This window comes from Bubalus bubalis, chromosome 23 (genome assembly GCF_019923935.1).
Source record: "Bubalus bubalis isolate 160015118507 breed Murrah chromosome 23, NDDB_SH_1, whole genome shotgun sequence".
NCBI classification, from domain to species: Eukaryota; Metazoa; Chordata; class Mammalia; order Artiodactyla; family Bovidae; genus Bubalus; species Bubalus bubalis.
The window spans coordinates 33,474,653-33,493,137 of NC_059179.1; the positions used below are offsets into that span (position 1 = coordinate 33,474,653).

Consider the following 18,485-nt stretch of genomic DNA (forward strand, 5'->3'; position numbering starts at 1 on the left):
GGGCTACAGTCCATGGGGTCCCCAAAGAGTTGGATACAACTCAGCAACTGAACAACAACAATCAGATTCTTAAGGATCTTGCAGCTGCATTTTTACTGTCTTAATTGTATTAGTAGCTTTCTCTTTGGAGTTGGTGTTGTTTGGGTTGGTGTTGAACACAAGGATTAAGTATGGAACCAGACAAGTGAAAATTGAATTTGGATTAGCCACAGTTTCACTAATTTGTTCAGAAGGCCGTGATAGTATGAAATTTTGTTTCCACGATGTCTACTTAGTTATCAGGTGTCCATTCAGTTTTAATTGATGATAGAAGATTTCTGTGGTTACCCTGAGTGCAAGATTGCCTTAGGGCTCTGCAGGGTTTGTGGGAAGAAAAGCCTGGACAAGTTTCCGTTAAGCTCTGCATCAGGCAGTTGGAAAAGGGAAGAATAAAACCGTCTGAAAAGGGGGACAAGCTTTCAGTGTTGCCTTCTCTCCTGAGCGGGAGAGTCCCCCGCTCTGCTCGACCAGAGCTGCTCTCAGCCAAGAATTCCAAACTCGCAGAGGAACCTGTCCTGCGCACAAAAGTTGTTTTAACACGATGCAGAATTGCCACAGTAATTAGTCTGATCTCCGCTTACTGACTGGCAGTTTTCACAGAAAGGACGGGGCCGGGGGCGGGGGGTGGGGGGTGCTGAGGGGGCAAGTTCATCTGTCTTCTGCAGGGACTCACTTTGGATGAACAACTCCTGAGTGTGTGTGTTGGGGGGCGGGGCAGCTCTCTGCATGGGAGGGGCTTATCTCAGTGGCTCAGCCTATATCTTTTGTTTTGGGGAGTGTGATTCATTACTCTGCATTGACAGGTAAAGGAATATGTATATGTGTGTGTGTATATATATATATTCCCCCCCACCTCTATTGTGCTCCCTTTTAACTTTGATTACTATTACTTTTGAGACCAGGCAGACTCCTAATATATCTATGCAAGCAGTGTTTTTATTTGTGCATTTGGAAAAGACATAATGGCCTCAGAACCCATTGTATCCCCAGCTGGGAACAGTGCTGCCTTACCCCGTGAGCAGTATGGATTTAGGCTATTTTAAAAATTTCATTACTGCTGGGTTGTGTTTAGTTTGACTTGGTTCAGAAGTTCTTATGTGAATTTCCAACCCCCCCCCCCCAAATAAAAACCTATATAAAATGAATACTTTTTCTTACAGGGAGCAAGATATGAAATAATGGGGTCTAAAACTCACTTAGGCTAGGTAATGCTTTGCTTTACGGGAAGGTTCTGGTAATAGTAACAGTACAGTGGTGGTAATAGCGGTAGTTTGCTCTAGTAATACAGTTCTGTGTTTGGAAATGCAACCGATCTGCCTATTATTGCTGTGAGGGGGATGGACAGCAATTTCCTAAGACCGTGTGATTCTTCATCATTTGTTCGTTTATGGTCAATTAAAATGCATCTTCAGATATTATTGAGACCTTTTGGTGATTGTTGTGTTGTTTATAAAATCAGTCAGCAAATGGTGTTTGTTTTCCCAATTGGTAGGAGCCCAAGATTAAAAAGTATTATTGGGGAAAAGAAAAATTTGGAGAGCCATCTTGGTATTCCTTTTTATTTAGGGCTACCCACTTCTTTGTTGGGGGGTCTATAGGTCTTCAAGGGGAAAGGCCCAGGAGAGACTTTAGCCTTCTGCTGTGGTGGGGGGGTGGTCTGGGTGAACCCGGGGCATACCTTCACCCTTGGGCCCCTGAATAGGTGGTCTTCAGAACTTTCAGTGGCTCTTGGGCACTGGTTGGCTCCCTCTTTGGGGAAGTGTGGATTCCTAGAGTGCGTGTGGGTTGCAAGAGCTGTCCTGAGCTGTCCTGGGACTGATAGCTTAGTCATTGTGAAAGAATGTATAAGGCATCGGGTGGCCCCTGAATTCTCTGCCTGCCACATTTGTTTTCCCCAAAATAGAATTGTGTTTGAGGGTGAGAGCCCAGTTACTCGAACTCTGGCGGGGGGAGCACTTGGGGGGGGCTTGTACCTTTGCAGTCTTGTGGCTTCTCACATCCTCTCTCTCCCAGTCTTTCCCTCTCGCCTACGTGTCGCAATTCTGATGATTTTTGCAGCACACAGTTAATTTTTCTGCAGCATCTTGCTCAGCACACTGGCTTCCTTTATGTCTTAATGGGCGTCCGTCTTTCCTTTTCATGTCATTGATCCTCACTCCTGGCCCCCTCCACCTCCCTCCCTTTTGCTTATTGAATAGGTGCTTTTTTTTTTTAAAAACCTTAGATTATTATGAGCATCTTATTTATAGCAACAAATAAAAATACACAGGTCTTGATTGAATGCCAAGGCTGCAGTTCAATCTAGGAAGGTTTGTCTGCTATTCATAAACTGCTTAAGATGTTTTCTTGTAGTTTGTGACATAAGCAGAACGCTTTGATTTGGTTTCTTTTCTACAGCTCCATTTTCAGTCCGGGAGCACACATTACTCTGCGTACAAAACGATTGAACACCAGATTGCAATTCAGGTAGGACATGCAAGAGATCCTGAAGTTTGATTTGTTAATATGTAGGTCTCTTGTGTCTTTTATCCTCCACCCTTTCCCCAACCGAGGTGATGATAATGATGGTGGTGATGATGATGATGGTGGGGATGATGATGGTGGTGGTGGTGGTGGTTGATTCTTTGGGGGAGGTGGGAAGCAAAGAAGAAACAAGGGCAGAAGAAAAGCTGCTAAAATGAATTAAAGATAGAGAAAGCAGGAGAAACCTATGTTTTTTTGTCAAGAGCATCTTGATCAGGCATGATGGGCACACGGACGCCAGTTTGGCTACTGTTTTTTGTTTCAGGAGGGGTCTTAAATTGGGAGTCAAATGAGGTGACAGAGTGTGAATGGGAAGAATTAAGGGGGATGAGATGGGAGAAGAGGCTGTGTGACAGCCAGAGAGTTGTTTCCGGTGGATCAAAATCATGTTAAGTGGCGCTAAGAATATCACTTTTGACCTGATTGTTCTGAAATGTTGATTTCTCTCGGACTTGTTGATATATGACACTGGAAGTGCTGGGAGGGAAAGGCGACGGAGCTTCTGCTGAGTGTCCTGTTTCCTGCTCACGTAGTACTTCCATTCTCTTAAATCCAAAGGCTAAACAAATCACGGACTAATATAGACTCAGAGCTGAACTGATGCCAATAGAGTGCAGTAGTGGAGGGAGACCAGACTAATACGATTTTCGTCTGTCTGCCTGGCCCTGGCCAGGATGGATGGACCTCATGGTGTAACTGATGGTGCCGAAACTTCTTGAGTCCTTCTGCTTCTGGGTTAACCCTTCGAGGGGAGGTGTTTGAAACTCATGGGAGTGTTCAAGTCTGGCTTTGGGGTCCTCTCTCCTTGGAAGTTGGTGTCGCTTGGTGATAGCATTTCCATTCTTCCCTTGCGTGTGCAGATAGATAACTTGTGTGTGCGTATGTGGTCCACAGCCTGGAGAAGACTTTCCAGTAGCCCTTTGCCCCAGGTCAATTGTGAATTATTCTGTCAGTGAAAAGTAGGACTCGGCAGACACGGTTATTTGGTTGGGGCCCTAATATTTTGTACTCATTTCAAGGTGACAGTAACTTATTTTAAAAATATTTTGATTCCTTCTGCAGTTGTGCTGCTGATCCATGTGTGGATTTTAGGGGAAAGTGCAGCTCTTTGATAGTGTCCCTCCACCCCTAGAGGTTTCCAAGGCTGCTGTTCTTGCTGGTCCTCTCCCTGGGGGACCCTTTTTCCTTTTGATGAACAGCACAGTAAATTTTGCTCCTGGAAAAGGGTACAGGCTCAGGGCTTGGATGGAGAACAAACCCAAATCCTAACCCATGGTAAATGGATGAGGAACAGTGTCCTGAGGCCTACGACTTCTCAGTAGAGTGCTGGGAAGTCCTGCTGCCCGGGGTGTGGGAATTGTCGAGGTTGAATAGCATCATGGCCCTTATCTTGGTGTGGCAAGGCTGGCTGGGGCCATGTCACTGGGAGACCAGCCGAGACCAGAGCAGCTGTTGTGTCTTTACACCCGTTGCTGAAGCGTCCCTTGTTAGACCGGGCAGTTCATCTTTCTCCAAACCACCTGGCACGGTGCGGGCCATGTGAAGCGCGTTCTCAGGAGGAAAATGGAGTAAATTACAGAGCTCATTGTTTGGAGGACTGAAACCATTACTATTCCTCCATGAACAGGTAGTATTGTTCTTCCCTGCTTCTGTTTGCCGGGGCCTGATGCCCATGTGGGCAAACAGAGACACATTTTATGAGAGACCCAGCACCACCATGCCTTTGCGTATTCATTCTCCCCCAATCTCTGCTAGACCAGGACAAGGGGAAGCCAAGAGGCATCTAGCTGTGATTGTAGTTTGATCATCAAAGGATAAATGGCAAACCAAAACAAAAGAAGCAAAGGGAAAGAAAAAGGAAACCTCAGACACAATAAAATTGTCCCCCAGGCACATGGCAGCCAAGTAGCCACGTTGCAGTGGAACAAGAGGACGGCCCTCCTTTGGTGCAGAGCGGAGCGGATGTCTTCCCTATCCCCCATTCTCCACTAAGGCTTACATGCGATGTGCTTGTCGGAGCAGAATTTTCTTCCCAGGAAATATAAGACTGTTTAGCCTTAATACATGCTGTATTTCAATCTGAGCTGAGCTGGTTGCTCTCCTAAGCTATACCCTAAAATAACCTCGAGTAGTATGACACCATGTATCACATGAGATTCCCACTCCTTTCCTTTCCCGTCCCTCCTGTAATCTCAGGACTTGGCCAAGTGCAGCGTTTATATGAATGGTTTCTGAGTGATTCTGTGCAACGGACATGAATTTGAGCAAACTCCAGGAGATAGTGGAGGACAGAGGAGCCTGGCACGCCAAAGTCCGTGGGGTTGCAAAGAGTCGGACGTGACTTAGTGACCAAACAACAACTGAGTGATTCTATAAAGGCATCATATTCTTCTAAGAGAGATTTGGACACAGTATCAATTGATGTGTTGGAAGCTTCCCCACTCTTGAGAATCTCCTAGCTCCTCTCAGTTTTGAAAAGACAAGAGCAGCACAGAAGCCGTATTCATCCTAAATGGTTAATACAAATATAATTGAAATACAAATTCAAAGGCCTTCAAAAAAAAGACATAGATATTTAATTCTATGGACTTGTAGAGAGTTTTATGATGTATAAGTACAGCACACTGCACAGATTTTTAGTGGAGAGGTGGATGAACTTCTTCTTACTTCTGTCATCATGAAACCATCCTCCAGCTCAATAGGTAGAATGGGGTGGAATGCTTTTTCCATAAAGGGCCAGACAGTAAATATTTTAGGCATTGTAGGCCAAACAATCTCTGTGGCAGTGTCTCAACTCTACTATTGTGTGTGAAAGCAGCCAAAAACAATACCTAAGGGAATAGGTGTAGGTGTAGCTGGGTCTCAATAAAGCTTTATTTATAAAAACAGTGGCTGGACTCGACCCATAGGCTGTAGTTTGTTGGGCCCTGCAAAAGAGTATTACTAAGTCCCCTGCAGTCTTGCTTATTCAGAGTTTTCCCCCACTGCTGACAAAACTTCTTGCTATGGATTAGTTTCATCTATCACCATGGATTAGTTTTGCCTGCTTTTTTAGCGTCTTAGAAATGGGATTGTGTAGAATACAGTCTCGTGTCTGGCTCTACTCAGCATTATGTGTGTATTTCATCCCTGTTATTTCCTGTAGAATAGTTTGCTTTTTTTTTCATTGTCACTTAATATTCCATGATGCATGTGTCCTTTCTGTGCTTTAGGATATTTGGGTGCCTAATGGATATTTGTTCCTGCGTCCTGCTGTTACGAATGTAAGGCCCTAGTTACTTTCTCACCTGCATCTTTTGGAGGACTGTATTTGTTGGGTTCTGTTGTTCAGACTCAGGAGTAGACTGGGAGAGTAGTATGTGCTTCGCTTGCATTGCCTTTTTAAGAGAGGGGCTTGAACTCTGGATTTCACGTGATGCTATTTGAAATGCGCCAGCATAGTGGTGGTTGGGTATGAGGGATACATAGGAAGGGGAGCAGTAAAAAGATCTAAGTGGGGTCAGAGGCCCGTTTGCCCAAGCTCCAGTGGCTCAAGCTCCTGGGAACTCCTCCCACTGTCTCTGTTAACCCGGAAGAGAAGGTGCAGGCTGAGTGCAGAGGTGGACCCTGGGGTCCCCCTTTCCGTGCCTCCCAGGCGTACCCTGCAGTTGACATGGATAACGGTTTAGGCACTATCTCCTCTGCCTCCCCAAAGAGAGCTCTTCCCACACTCCTTCCAACTCCACGAGCAGTGTTGAGATCAAGGTCAGGACCCACAGAAGACATTTCCCTTGTTTTTCAAAAGGGCGACTTCAGAACCAATTAAGCCTTTGTTTTAAGAGTATTTTGGCCAAAGGTTGATGTTTTAACACCAAGTCAGATGTGATTTAGGAAAAAAAAACTCCACACGCAGCAAAAACAAACTGTGTAGACCTTTCTTGGTTGTTTTTCTTTTCAGATGTGAAGTGGTTTCTGTGTGTGTGTGTCTGTGTGCGTGCACAAAGACAACTAGGAGACGATCCAGAAGAAATGGACCGTTTTATTTGTTTACACAGCTGAGTGGTGGAAATTCTGCAGTGGGTGTTGCTTTCCCTTTCATCCTCAGGCTTGCAGGCTTCCATCCGAGTTCCACCAGCCCATTCCCTTCTGCTTGGTCATAGAACTCATCTGCCATGATTCAGTATGGCCCAAGGACTCTCCTTCGGAGCCTGGGTGCTTTGTGGAGCCAGCGAGAAAAAGCATACAAGTTGGAGAGTGTCCTTGTTCGCTTTTGGTCCTTTAGTCTTGAATGTGAACTTGACACGGAGTCTTGTCTGAGTCTTAACATTGTTAAGATTCCTGAAGTGCTGTGGCTCAGAGTCCATCTTTTTCCTCCACTACTGGATCCTTGGTGTTTGTAATGAAAATGGCCAGGGAATTGTACCAGTGGGTTTGGGTGGGATGTTTGAGAGGGCTTGGCCTTGCCCCAGTTCATGTTTCAAGTGGTCATCTCTTGTGTTCGAGGCCCTCCCTTGCTCCACAAGTTTCCTGGCCTTTCAGGTTTCTTGAGGATTTGCTTCTTCACTGAGGAGCAAATCTGGGCTAAGAGGAAGAACTCGGAGAAGCAGCTTCAGTTCTTGGTCCAGTTCTTTAGTCCCATCACCAGACTGGCTGTGAGGCTTCATGTCCACTTTCCACAAGGAATGCAGTTAGTGTGTGTTTATGTATGTGAAAGAGAGAGACAGACAGACAGACTTAGATGCCATTTCACTAGAGTAATTTGACAAAGCCTCTGGCTACCAGTTTAACTCATTCAAAAGATTCATTCGTTTGCTGTAGTGGGGCATTTTAGCCTAATTGTCTAATTGAAGTCCACACCTCAGAAGTCTTGTTCATTCATTCAGAAATATTTATTGTGAATTATGTGTGTGCCAGGCCCCCAGGGAGTTCATCAGGGAGCTTCAATTCTAGTAATGATTTGGATACTGACTTATAAGCACCCCTCTTGGTCCGAAGATTTACATTTTTAATCAGGGTTCTGAGTTTTGCCTACCAAAGGTTTAGAATTGCTGCCCCAGAGGCTTCTGAATCAGTCAATTGATCACTTATCTGCTGCTCAGTCATTTTCACTTGCCAAGTAAAAATTGATGGCTGGCCAAGTATTTGATGGGTAACTTTTTCTCGTTTTGAGTGAGAAACTAGACTGCCCTTGGGTTCTGATGAGCTTTTGAGGCCTTTGTCCCCCCTGATTATTCAAGGAGAACCAGAAACTTTTGCATGGCTCACAAAGCGGCATTTCTTTGTTTGTGGTAGAGTAGCTTGGGCAGTGATGTGCTTGGTCTTAGGGATGAGAGGCAGTAGCAACAGCTGATAGTTATAGCAGCTTCTGCTTATTGAATTCTCCCGACACGTTCGGTCTGGTGTTAAGTGCTGGATGCAAATTATTTATTGATTCTTCATAATGACACAGAAGGAAACCCAAATGGTGTAGCTACTCTTTACCACCATTATCCCTGTTTTGTGAATCAGGAAATGTAGACTCAGACACCAGACATGTTTTGCCCATAGATAGTCAGATGGTGACTGCAGCCATGAAATTAAAAGACGCTTACTCCTTGGAAGGAAAGTTATGACCAACCTAGATAGCATATTCAAAAGCAGAGACATTACTTTGCCAACAAAGGTCTGTCTAGTCAAGGCTATGGTTTTTCCAGTAGTCATGTATGGATGTGAGAGTTGGACTGTGAAGAAAGCTGAGTGCCAAAGAATTGATGCTTTTGAACTGTGGTGTTGGAGAAGACTCTTGAGAGTCCCTTGGACTGCAAGGAGATCCAACCAGTCTATTCTAAAGGAGATCAGTCCTGGGTGTTCTTTGGAAGGAATGATGCTAAAGCTGAAACTCCAGTACTTTGGCCACCTCATGCGAAGAGTTGACTCATTGGAAAAGACTCTGATGCTGGGAGGGATTGGGGGCAGGAGGAAAAGGGGACGACAGGATGAGATGGCTGGATGGCATCACCGACTCGATGGATGTGAGTTTGAGTGAACTCCGGGAGTTGGTGATGGACAGGGACGCCTGGTGTGCTGCGATTCATGGGGTCGCAAAGAGTCAGACACGACTGAGCGACTGAACTGAACTGAGTCAGGGAATTATGATTCAAATCTGGGCAGTCAGACTGGAGAGAGCCTGTACCACACAACCTCGTGCTGCCTTCTCTCTGCTCAGAATGTAATGCTCAGTAGGCCCTGGGGTTCCTAAAGTGGTGGTGATGAACTGGCTCTCTGGGCTGTATACAGAGGAACCATCTGGGAGATGCTCCGAAATACAGAATCCTGGGGTTCAGCCCCTTTGAGGTCCTCGATCATCACGAATGGTCTCTGTTTCACATGTTGGAGCAAGCATCACCTGAGAAGTGCCAGGTGGGTTTGTTGAGACCCAGATTGTGGCCCCGCCAGAGTTTCAGGTTCTATAGGTCTAGGTAGGTCCTGACATTTGTAGCTTTAGCAGATTTTCAGGTAAGATTGATGTCCCTTCTGTGACGATAGCACTTTGAGACCCACTGAGCAAGGGCAGCATTTCCAACTCTGGTTTCACGTCACAGTCCCCATGGGAGCGTTAAAGACAGTGTCCCCGCTGAGGGGGATGCCAAAATCTGTATCCCAGCCCACTCTTTGGGTGATTCTGATGCATGTTGTTACATGAGAACAACTGCTGTAAAATCTCTTGTTTGTTCATTGGCTTATTTTAGCTTGACTCTTTCCCTGGGGGAGAAGAGACTGTTTGGGTTGAAAGTTCTAAAAGGATGTCCGTTCAGTGGTGAGAGTCTTCTCTTTTGAGAGTTTCTTTACCAGGTAATCTTGGTGATGGTCATTGTCCTTTGAGTTGTTCAGTGCCAGTGAGAGAAGGAGGGACTCTGCTGTTCCTGTGTGAGGGCCTATGGGAGCCTGAAGCTGAGGGACCTGGCAGTCTTAAGTGCTGCTCAGACTTCCCTTGCTGTGAAAAGGCAGATGTGGAATCAGTCGTTCTGGGGTGGGGCCTGGGATTCTGCATTTCTGACACTTCAAGAGGGGCTAACGGTCTTGGACCCTAGAGCACTCTTGGGAGGGGAACAAAGGTAGAGTCTGCTTTGAAAGACAAGGAAACTGAGGCACAAAGGGGCGAGTTGGTTTGTCCGAGGTCCCACCGCTTGGTGGAAACAGGGCTGAGAACAGGAATCCAGGGGTCCGACGTGGCTTAATGTCCATCTTTCAAGGAGAAGTTATCCTCTTGTCTGAGCCAAGAGCAGTTGCATTACATTGGCCAGATAAAAGAAAACAGTCCAGTTTTTACTTTCTGGTTTTTAACTTCTATCTGTTCTAATTGCATCACTGTATTTGTACGAGTTGAGATATTTGTATCTGTTCATTCTCCACCATATTAAGGCATTTGGGGCCCAGCCTTCATGGCCTCTAAGAGGGCTGATGAGGATACAGAGAGAAGGTCTGTTTGTTTTTGACTAGAGCAGCCAGAAAGGATGGACACAACTTCCATTAGCCATATGTGTCCCCCTTTAGGACCACAGCCAGTAGGTGTAAAGGTCTGGTCTGTGGCAGTCAGCTGGTTGCATTGTCTTAGTAACTTCATTTTATTTAAAATTTTTTGCAGCCCTTTATTTATTTACAATTTTATATTAGAGCATAGTTGATGAGCAATGTTGTATTAGTCTCAGGTGTATAGCAAAGTCCATGTATCTATGCTTTTTCAAGTTCTTTTTCCATTCAGCTTATTGTAGAATATTTGAGTGGCGTTCTTGGTGCTATACAGTAGGACTTTGTTGGTTATCTCTTTTGAATATAGCAGTGTGTACATGTCAATCCCAAACTCCCAAGCGGTTTGTGTGATCTTAGTTCCCTGAACAGGGATTGAACTCGGGGCTCCAGTAGTGAAAGCCCTGAGTCCTAACCATTGGACTGCCAGGGAATTCCTAGTAACTTCATTTTATAAGCTGCACTTTATAATAGTATTTGCTCTTTATAAAGTCCCTGAAAATCGTGGGGCCGTTTAGCTAAGCACAGACATTTCTAAGTGGGTTATGGTTGACATTTGCAGGCTTATCAAGCTTAGCACTTAATTTGTTTCTGGAGTTGAGTTTGGTTGCGTGGTATCACATCCTGGTCAAACTGATAAGTGGCTGCAATTTTTTTTTTTTTGGAATCATTTCCCTTGGAATCTCAGGATACTCTTCTATTAAACAGAAATGGAAGGCCATTCTTCCTGAAGGTTCAAGAGCCAAAACCTTTGGGGGGTTGGCAGGTTAATATTTTAATGAGTAAATACATTGAGACTTTAAAAATATGTAAAGCCTCAAAGTAGGCCAAGGTACTATATATTTCTTTGTCTTTGGCATGTTACAAAATGAAACATGAGAACTGAATATTTGTGGACTCTCTGAACCATCTTCACAAAACAGTGTTTTGAGGTGCCAGCCGGAAAGACACTTGGTTGCACCAACTTCTACACTGATTGAGGCCCAGGCCGGATATTGGCATGTCTTTGTGGGCTGGATGAGATATGACGCCTTAGTGCAGGCTTCTCCACCACAGCACTCTATTGACATTTTGGACTGGATGATTCTTTGTTGCACAGAAGACTGTCCTGTGCATGCCAGGATGTTTGCTTAGCACTGGCCCTGGCCTCTACTCTCTGCATGCCACTAGCACCCAACAAAAACGCCACGGCCAAAAACGTCTATAGAACTTGCCAAATGTCCTGCGGGGGCCCAGATTGCGCCTGGTTGAGAACCATGGAGCTCAGTTTATCAGCGTAGAGTGAGCACCCTTCCATTAAGGCTATGGGAGCATTAGCTTTGCATGTTAAAGGGACAGGTACAAGTGTGTTCAGCTCATGCTTCTGGAGTCAGATAACCTGGGTTCAGATCCAGTTTCTGCCAGACCTCCATTTCCTAATCTGCAAAATGGGAATGATGCTGTTAATAATAATGCCTGTTTTCAGAAGGTGGTGGGGAGATGAAGTACCATCAGGTCTGTGATGAGGTGGGCAGGGCAGTGGCACGCGGACTGATACATACAAGCAGCTGTTTTTAACTGAGAACTATGTGAAGTGCTCGTTTATAGATTTCGAATCTGCCTTATTCCGGCATGCGTTGTATATTTTTTATTTCCTGTCAAGAATATCACACATGATAAATTTGATAACGTGGACTATCTTTTCTGGGTAACAAAGATTTATGACTCCTGTTGGTTGCTGTATACATTTCTCTTATGTCACTTGAAAATCCTGCCTTTGTCCTTGTAACATTTTTCTGAGGTTGTGTCTTACTCCTCGTTGTCTCCTTAGAGCGCTGTGCAGGAATGCCTGGGCCGTAGTAGGTACACGGCAGGGGAGTGTGTTTACATACTGCATACTGTGGGCAGAAAGGGAACAGAGTATATGAGTTTGCATTTTTTTTCAAAACAGCCTGTTTCACAGCATGAGAGTCCAATATGTATATTTTTTAGTACTCATCCAAATAATTTGAGATAGGCCTTCAATCCCTATGTAAACTTGATTTTCTTTCCCAGGTATCTCATGTTTTGATTTCAGTTCTCCTTCAGCACATGAATTTGTACCCTGTCTTAATGACTGTGGCGTTGCTGAAACAATGGATAAGCATGGTTGGGCTGGTTTATATGTATGTGATTGTCTTCTAATTTTCAAGATGCTTGGAGTTTAGTTAACTTACTATTACTATTTTTAATGACAAGTAGTCTTATCCACTGGATTATAACATTTTCTCAGACTTTGACAGTTATCATGGATTCTTGTTGGGGACTTACCAAAAAAAAAAAATCATTAAACAAGCATTTTCCTTCTTGTAGATACCTGAGCTTGTGCGAGCAAATTTGTTCCTTTCTATTCCCAAACCTTGTGCCTCCCTGAATTTTGAGGTTTCGATGTGACACTAGAATAATAAAGAACTTTGGTTGACAGTCAGAAATTGTTCAAGGCTTGAAAATGAATGTGTGTGTGGTAGTAGCCCGTTCTTGTTGGGGCAGGAAGGTGACTAGGGCTTTGGTGAGGCTACCCTGTAGGGAAGATAGTCTTGTGTCAATAGTTTTTAAGTTGATTCAGTAAGCATTGCTGATGATTGAAATCGAAGAATTGTGAAGACAATTCGTCTTGAGGAACAGAGAGCTGAGAGTGTGTGTCGAGCTGCTGGGAGCAGACATTGACATACGGGCCGTCATCAAACTAATTGTTGTTTGAATTACCTGTTATGATCCGATGACAAATCTGCCTTGCTCCTGCCACTGGAGCAGAAAATGTAGCTTGAATTGGCGTGATGTTAGCAAGTGTAAACTGTACTTCAACAAGATGGATAAACCCAATTATGGGGCAGACCTGTAGAGAGAAAATCCATTTAAATCTCGTAATGTTAAGCAGAGCTGTGTTTAATTCATTTGGACCAATTTGGGAATGATGTATGAGTGTTGGTGAGCATTAGTCAACGGGGGGACCGCGTGGAGGGAAGGGATGTGCGGATGCTGCTGGCCACTTGGGGAGGCAGCTGGGGTGTCGTCTCAGCAGCCTGCACTAATGGCGAGGAAAGGCAGAAATGACAAAACGATGTACTAACTGCCGTCCGCAGAGCAGCGCTGTGTAAATGAACCAATAAGGAAAACATGTGAAGCAGAAATGAGAGGAGGTGTTTTTCCTAAATGCTGCTGACAGTCCAAAATATAAAGGAAATTTGAGGTTCCTCTTCTGTGTTCCCAGCTCCCCAATATCCTTGTGGGTTTTTCCAAGCCTTGTAGTAGGAAGCCTAGAAAATGCTCTTTCTAGTTCTTGGATGATGATTTAAGAGAGGAAAAGAGAGCGAGAGAGAAAGAGAGGAAAAAGAACAGCTAAGTTTAAATTGATAATCTTGGGGCATTTGATTCTCTGCTGGAAAGCAGTTAAGAGGGCATGATTATTCTGAAATGCATATAGGGTGCATATCTGGAAGAGAGTTTGGAAGGGCTTGTCTATTTAAACTTTTCTATTATTTTAAAATAGTATTGAGTGGTAACCCAGCTTTGTGTGTCGTGGGTGCTCAGTATCCACTGGTGAGGTATTCATTGAACATTGGACTTTAGAAAAGTAGAATTTAGAGCTAAAGACTGGTGTTCCCACAACTCCGACTCATTAGGATCTATAAGGACTCTGTCTTCTGGATTTACCCAGTAGTTTGCATTCCTAGGAATTTTATGATTTATAACTAAAGATTTCTGATGTTACCCACCCCCCCCCCCCCCGCCCCCACCCCACCTCTGCCCCACCCCCCAATCCCCTCCCCCGGCCCAGTATTGGTTTGTTCCAGGGTGTTCTTAGAAGACTCCAGTTAGCTTCCTTTTGTTTTGGGAGGAGTTGGTAAAGCCTTCCATTGAGTCTGTTATTGTTTGGTTTTTCTCTTTTGGTTTTAGGTTTTCTTCTTTCTTTTCTTTTGTGGAGTAGACTGGACTTGGACTCTTGGCTTGTTGAAAGGAGCATTTGAAAGACTGGAGTGTGTAAGGAGCTTGGCAGTGAACCACCAAGAAATTCATGGTTGTGCACTCCTGCCCCCAGCCCATAAATCTGACCATTGGGAGTGCTGGTGTAAATGGAGGTTAAAGCCCTAGGAGTCTTTTTTTTCTGTAATTGGGGTACAGTTCATTGTATATGGTTGTGGTATATACATTGAGTGTCCATTCCGGGCAATCTTTTTTCCCCAGAGGCAAATTTATTACGATTTTGCTTCCTTTCTTCAACTCCATTGAAGAACCAATCTCAGGATGATGATAAAAAATTAAGACTTTACCAGTACGGCCCAATACTGAATCTGGATATTCTGAACTAGTTTAGCAGTACAATTTAGGCAGAACACTTTGAGATAATTTAAACTGTCATCTCCACCAAAACCCACCAGCACAGTGAAGCCGTCAGGTTGACCTGCCTGTTGGTAGACCTCCCAATAATTTCAAAATAAGTAATGCAGCTAAATGAATTTGGGAGAAACATCAAGATGGGCTTCTGAATCTGAACGAAGTTTCTTCGCACTGAAAGAGGGAGCATCCTTTGCATTCATGAGTTTTATGGGGGCTCTGTCTGCTTTGGCTCGAAAGCGCTTTCAAGATTTATACTCCTGAGGGTGGGGTATAGACAGTGTACCCTGGGCAGGCAATGAATCAGGGGCTTTTTGGAAAATAGACTCTTAAAGAAAAGAAAAAAGCGTCTATCGAGTGGGTAGAATGGCCTGTTCGTGTTAGGGGTAAGTCTTTTCAGGATTCTGGAGGCTTGCTTTCTTGACTAACTTGTCCCTTTCTGAACAGAATGGAGCTGAAATCTGGCAGTCATGTGCACAAAGGGGCATTTTTGCGATTTTGATTAGATCCTAAGATATAGTAAAAGACCTAGGAACATTTAAAATATGGTACAAAAATGAAATAGTGAGATAATATCAACTCTTTAGCTTAAAATTATTTTCTGTAGAATTAAAAAATTATGGTATCAAGTTCTCGATAAGAGATTAATTGATGTATGTAATCTATAAGACAATTCAGGAGATGTTTCAGGATTTAGAGAGTTCTTCGTTTGGTTTTTATCCTTAAAATCGAAAGCAAACCTCCCTTCTTCTTTCCTCTTGGTCTCCAGTCACTTAGTTTTTATTTTGGAATCCAGCAGCATTTATTTCTTAATCATTGCTGCAGAAGCCAAGAATTTTCCTGTTAATTAAAAAAAAAAACAACAAAAAAAACCCTCACTGACCCAACGTAGGCAGGCAATTTTTGTGTGTGTGTGTGTGTGTGTGAAAGAGAACTTAAAGGAATGTTCTAAAATGCCCCCAAGCTCAAAAGGATGTGTTTAGCAAACCACCAATGTGGTTTGTGCACCCGATTTTGTTTTGTGTTGTTTTAAAAAACTTGTCACTTGTCACATTTTCACACTGGTGAGTGAACACAGATGACAAATGTCTCCCCACAGAAAACCTGACGTGTGAGGCCATTTGTGTCTGAAGGATTGGCACTCAGGGTTTCTAGAAGAAAAGGCTTCAGTCACATGGTAGACCCTTTTTCCTTGGAGGGGGGTCCCATGCCTGCCCCGCCCCCCAACCAAAAAAGGCAACTAAAAAAAAAAAAAGCTGTGTTTCACTCTGGTGGCTTTTTAGTTGGGTTACATTTGCCAGTTTATCTTCATCAAAAAATAAACCTGAATATACTTATCATTTCCCCAGAAGCATGCTACTCCTGCTATGATTTTGTCATTTTAAGAGAGTGTAGGAAAAGCACCAAAATCCTCATTGTAGGCTTAGTTGGGTGTCCTGCGTCCACAACTGTTTTTGAAAAAAATTATTTATTTATTATTTGGCTGCACTGGGTCTTCGTTGCAGCCTGTGGGGTCTAGTTCCCTGACCAGGGATCGAACCTAGGACCCCTGCATTGGGAGTGTGGAGTCCTAACCACTGGAGCACCGGGGAGGTTCCTTTTTTAAAAAAAATAATAATAATAGCGAGAGTTACCTAGTGTTTTCTTCTTCTGCTCTTATTGGAATTTTTGGCCCAAATGCTTCTCTCCGGGTCCCTGGTTTTGCATAGCAGTTAAAGGAGCCCGACAGTGACTTGCACGTGACGGGAACGGATGAGCTGACATGTAGAAAGTACACACACAAAACCACATGCCCCATGCAAAGCAGATATGGTTTTGATTTCGACCTCCGTGGTTCTGTTATCGTTGCTTTTTCCGTGAGAGTGGATTTTTATCTTTCGACCGACTTCTGGTTCCCTTCATGGTTTGTGGTTTCTAGTTGCCATCACGGCTTGTCAACTTGGCTGCTTGGGAACCAGAGGTACCAGGGTTTCTGGGTTGTAGGAGTCTGAGGACAGGGAGCCTGGGGATGGCCTTCTGCAGGAATATTGAGATTGAAGATCTCGCCTGGAGCCCCGGTGCCCTGGCAAGTGGCTACAGAGCCATTGTTCCCGTCCTGGTCACAGGCTCCCCACCTGGGGCTTCTCCTCTCTCTTTCTGTGTTAGTTATGTAATGCCTCTAAGGACTATTTTGGAAACATCTAGACCAACTTGTGATTGATCTTCCTGTTCTCTGAATTTCCTCCGATTCCCTTGCTCTCTCTTCTCGTCTCCTTTGGCAGGAAATATTTTTTTCCTCATTAACGAGTTTCCAGGTCAGAATTTCCCGTCATGTATGAACTTTTCTTTATCCCAGCATTTGATTTCCACCCCTTTCTGTTTCTTGATTTTGTTATTTTACGTAAAGCCGAAAAGTTTTAAATTGGGCAGATGGCTTCGTGGCTCCATGCCTCAATTTTCGCATCTGTGGAAAATGGGTTTCATAAGCGGGCTTGCCTACTGTGTGGGTTTTTGTGAGATGCTGCAAGGAGATTTAGTCCAGCGCTTGGTCCATGAGAAAGGTTATGTGGTGTCATTACTGTTACCAATTGGGTGTCCTGGGAAACCCATCGGCCCCAGGCAAACGGGGACAGTGGATCACCCTGGCCACACTGCTGTTAACACTCTTGCCGAGGTGACAAGTGGTGATGTACTGTATCACACACCTTTTTCTGCTTTTTCTTCCCCCCTTGCCGACAAAAGAATCTGGCTCTGAGTGACTTCTCCTGTAAGAGAGTGGGTCGAGTCAGGAGGCCAGAATACCTTTTGAAGAGCCCTAGGGTGGAAGAGTCTGTTTTGTGACATAATTTATCTCCCTGGGGAGGGCAGACAAAAAACCGATCGGGAGACTGGACTTCGAATTATTCAGCTTCTGATGGGCATGAAATTAGTGACAGCTAGACAGGAATTTGTGGCCTTTTAGTCCTAGGGCCTGCTCTCTTCTTTGGGCAAATTTCTATTGCTTCGAACTTCATTAAAGAACATAGATTTTAAAAGGCATCTTTTTGGGGCCTTGAAAGGCAGAGGGGCTGGCTCCTGGCTTGTGAACCCAATAACACTTACTTCTTTCTTTCTTTATAAGGGAGTTGCCTAGGGCCGCTGTGGTCAGGCTGTTGTTTGTCTGGATTTGTAATAAGCGTGTAACAGCCCCCTCCTCCTGCACTTTGCCTCAGAGACAAGCGGCCCTAGTGGGTTACTGAGGGCAAGAGGCCTGAAAAGCCTGTGATTGGAAGCCAGCTGCTCCGGGACTCTGGGTGCCAGCACCCGTGGGGGAAGCGGGTAGCGTCTCTGCAGTTGAGTCCCTGCCCACAACACAGGTCCCCTTGCTGGAACTTTCCTGGGAGGTTCTCCTGGGCACAAAATCTGCTAGTGGAGGAACTCGGGTCTGTTCACACTTCCACTTGGGCAAAAGTGATACAATCAGGAGCTTGTCCGGAATGATTTATTCTCAGTGGAGGTTAAGAAATGACATTGGTTCTCCCAATTGACTTGACAGCAGCCATTGTTTCTAACACCTCCTGGTTCCGGAAGGTCCAGTTCAAACCTCCCTGTTTTGCAGGAGGTCAAACTGACACACAGGGCTGGGAGACTGGTCTGTTCTCATGGCTATCTCTCTTGAGCTTTTTCAGAGGCCAAAATGAAAAGAGACAGTGAAATACGAGAAGTCAGAAATCAGTCAGTGGACTTTTTTTTGGCTTTGGGAGGTGTAAAACAATGGATGAGTGTGTTTACACTCTCCGGCCCTCCCATCTCCCTTGAAAAAAAAAAAAAAGACTTGTATTGAGCAGATTTGTTCATTAGAAAGGTATGGAATTTTTGTTGGTGCTGGCCAGACCTTTGTAGCTGGTCAGTGGCCTTGGGCTGCAGAGGTGCTTGCATTTTTCCTGCCTCCTTCCTCTGTCGTTGGTAGCATCCTGGCTGGTGCTATAGCGTTTATCCAGAGCAATGCTGGACCTTTTTAATTGGTCAGTGCCCCTAAGTGATGATTTATTCCATACCTCTCAGAAATGTCTTAATTTACTTCATCTAATAGTTTTGCCTCCTTTCTCTGCCCCCCTCCCCCCAAA

At 44.5% G+C, this 18,485-nt stretch overlaps 1 protein-coding gene across 38 annotated transcripts in view; it reads left to right on the forward strand.

Annotated features, from left to right (window-relative positions):
• The window catches only part of TCF7L2 (transcription factor 7 like 2), a 202,379-nt gene that overhangs the window by 11,556 nt on the left and 172,338 nt on the right, over positions 1–18,485 (forward strand). For 25 of the 38 annotated variants that reach the window (XM_045164104.1, XM_044934959.2, XM_044934963.2 and 22 more), the window contains exon 4: positions 2,437–2,505. The exons of the other annotated variants lie outside the window; for them this stretch is intronic. In XM_045164104.1, coding sequence (XP_045020039.1) covers positions 2,437–2,505 — 69 coding nt within the window. The remainder of the gene's footprint in view (positions 1–2,436; positions 2,506–18,485) is intronic. 38 annotated transcript variants of the gene reach the window in all.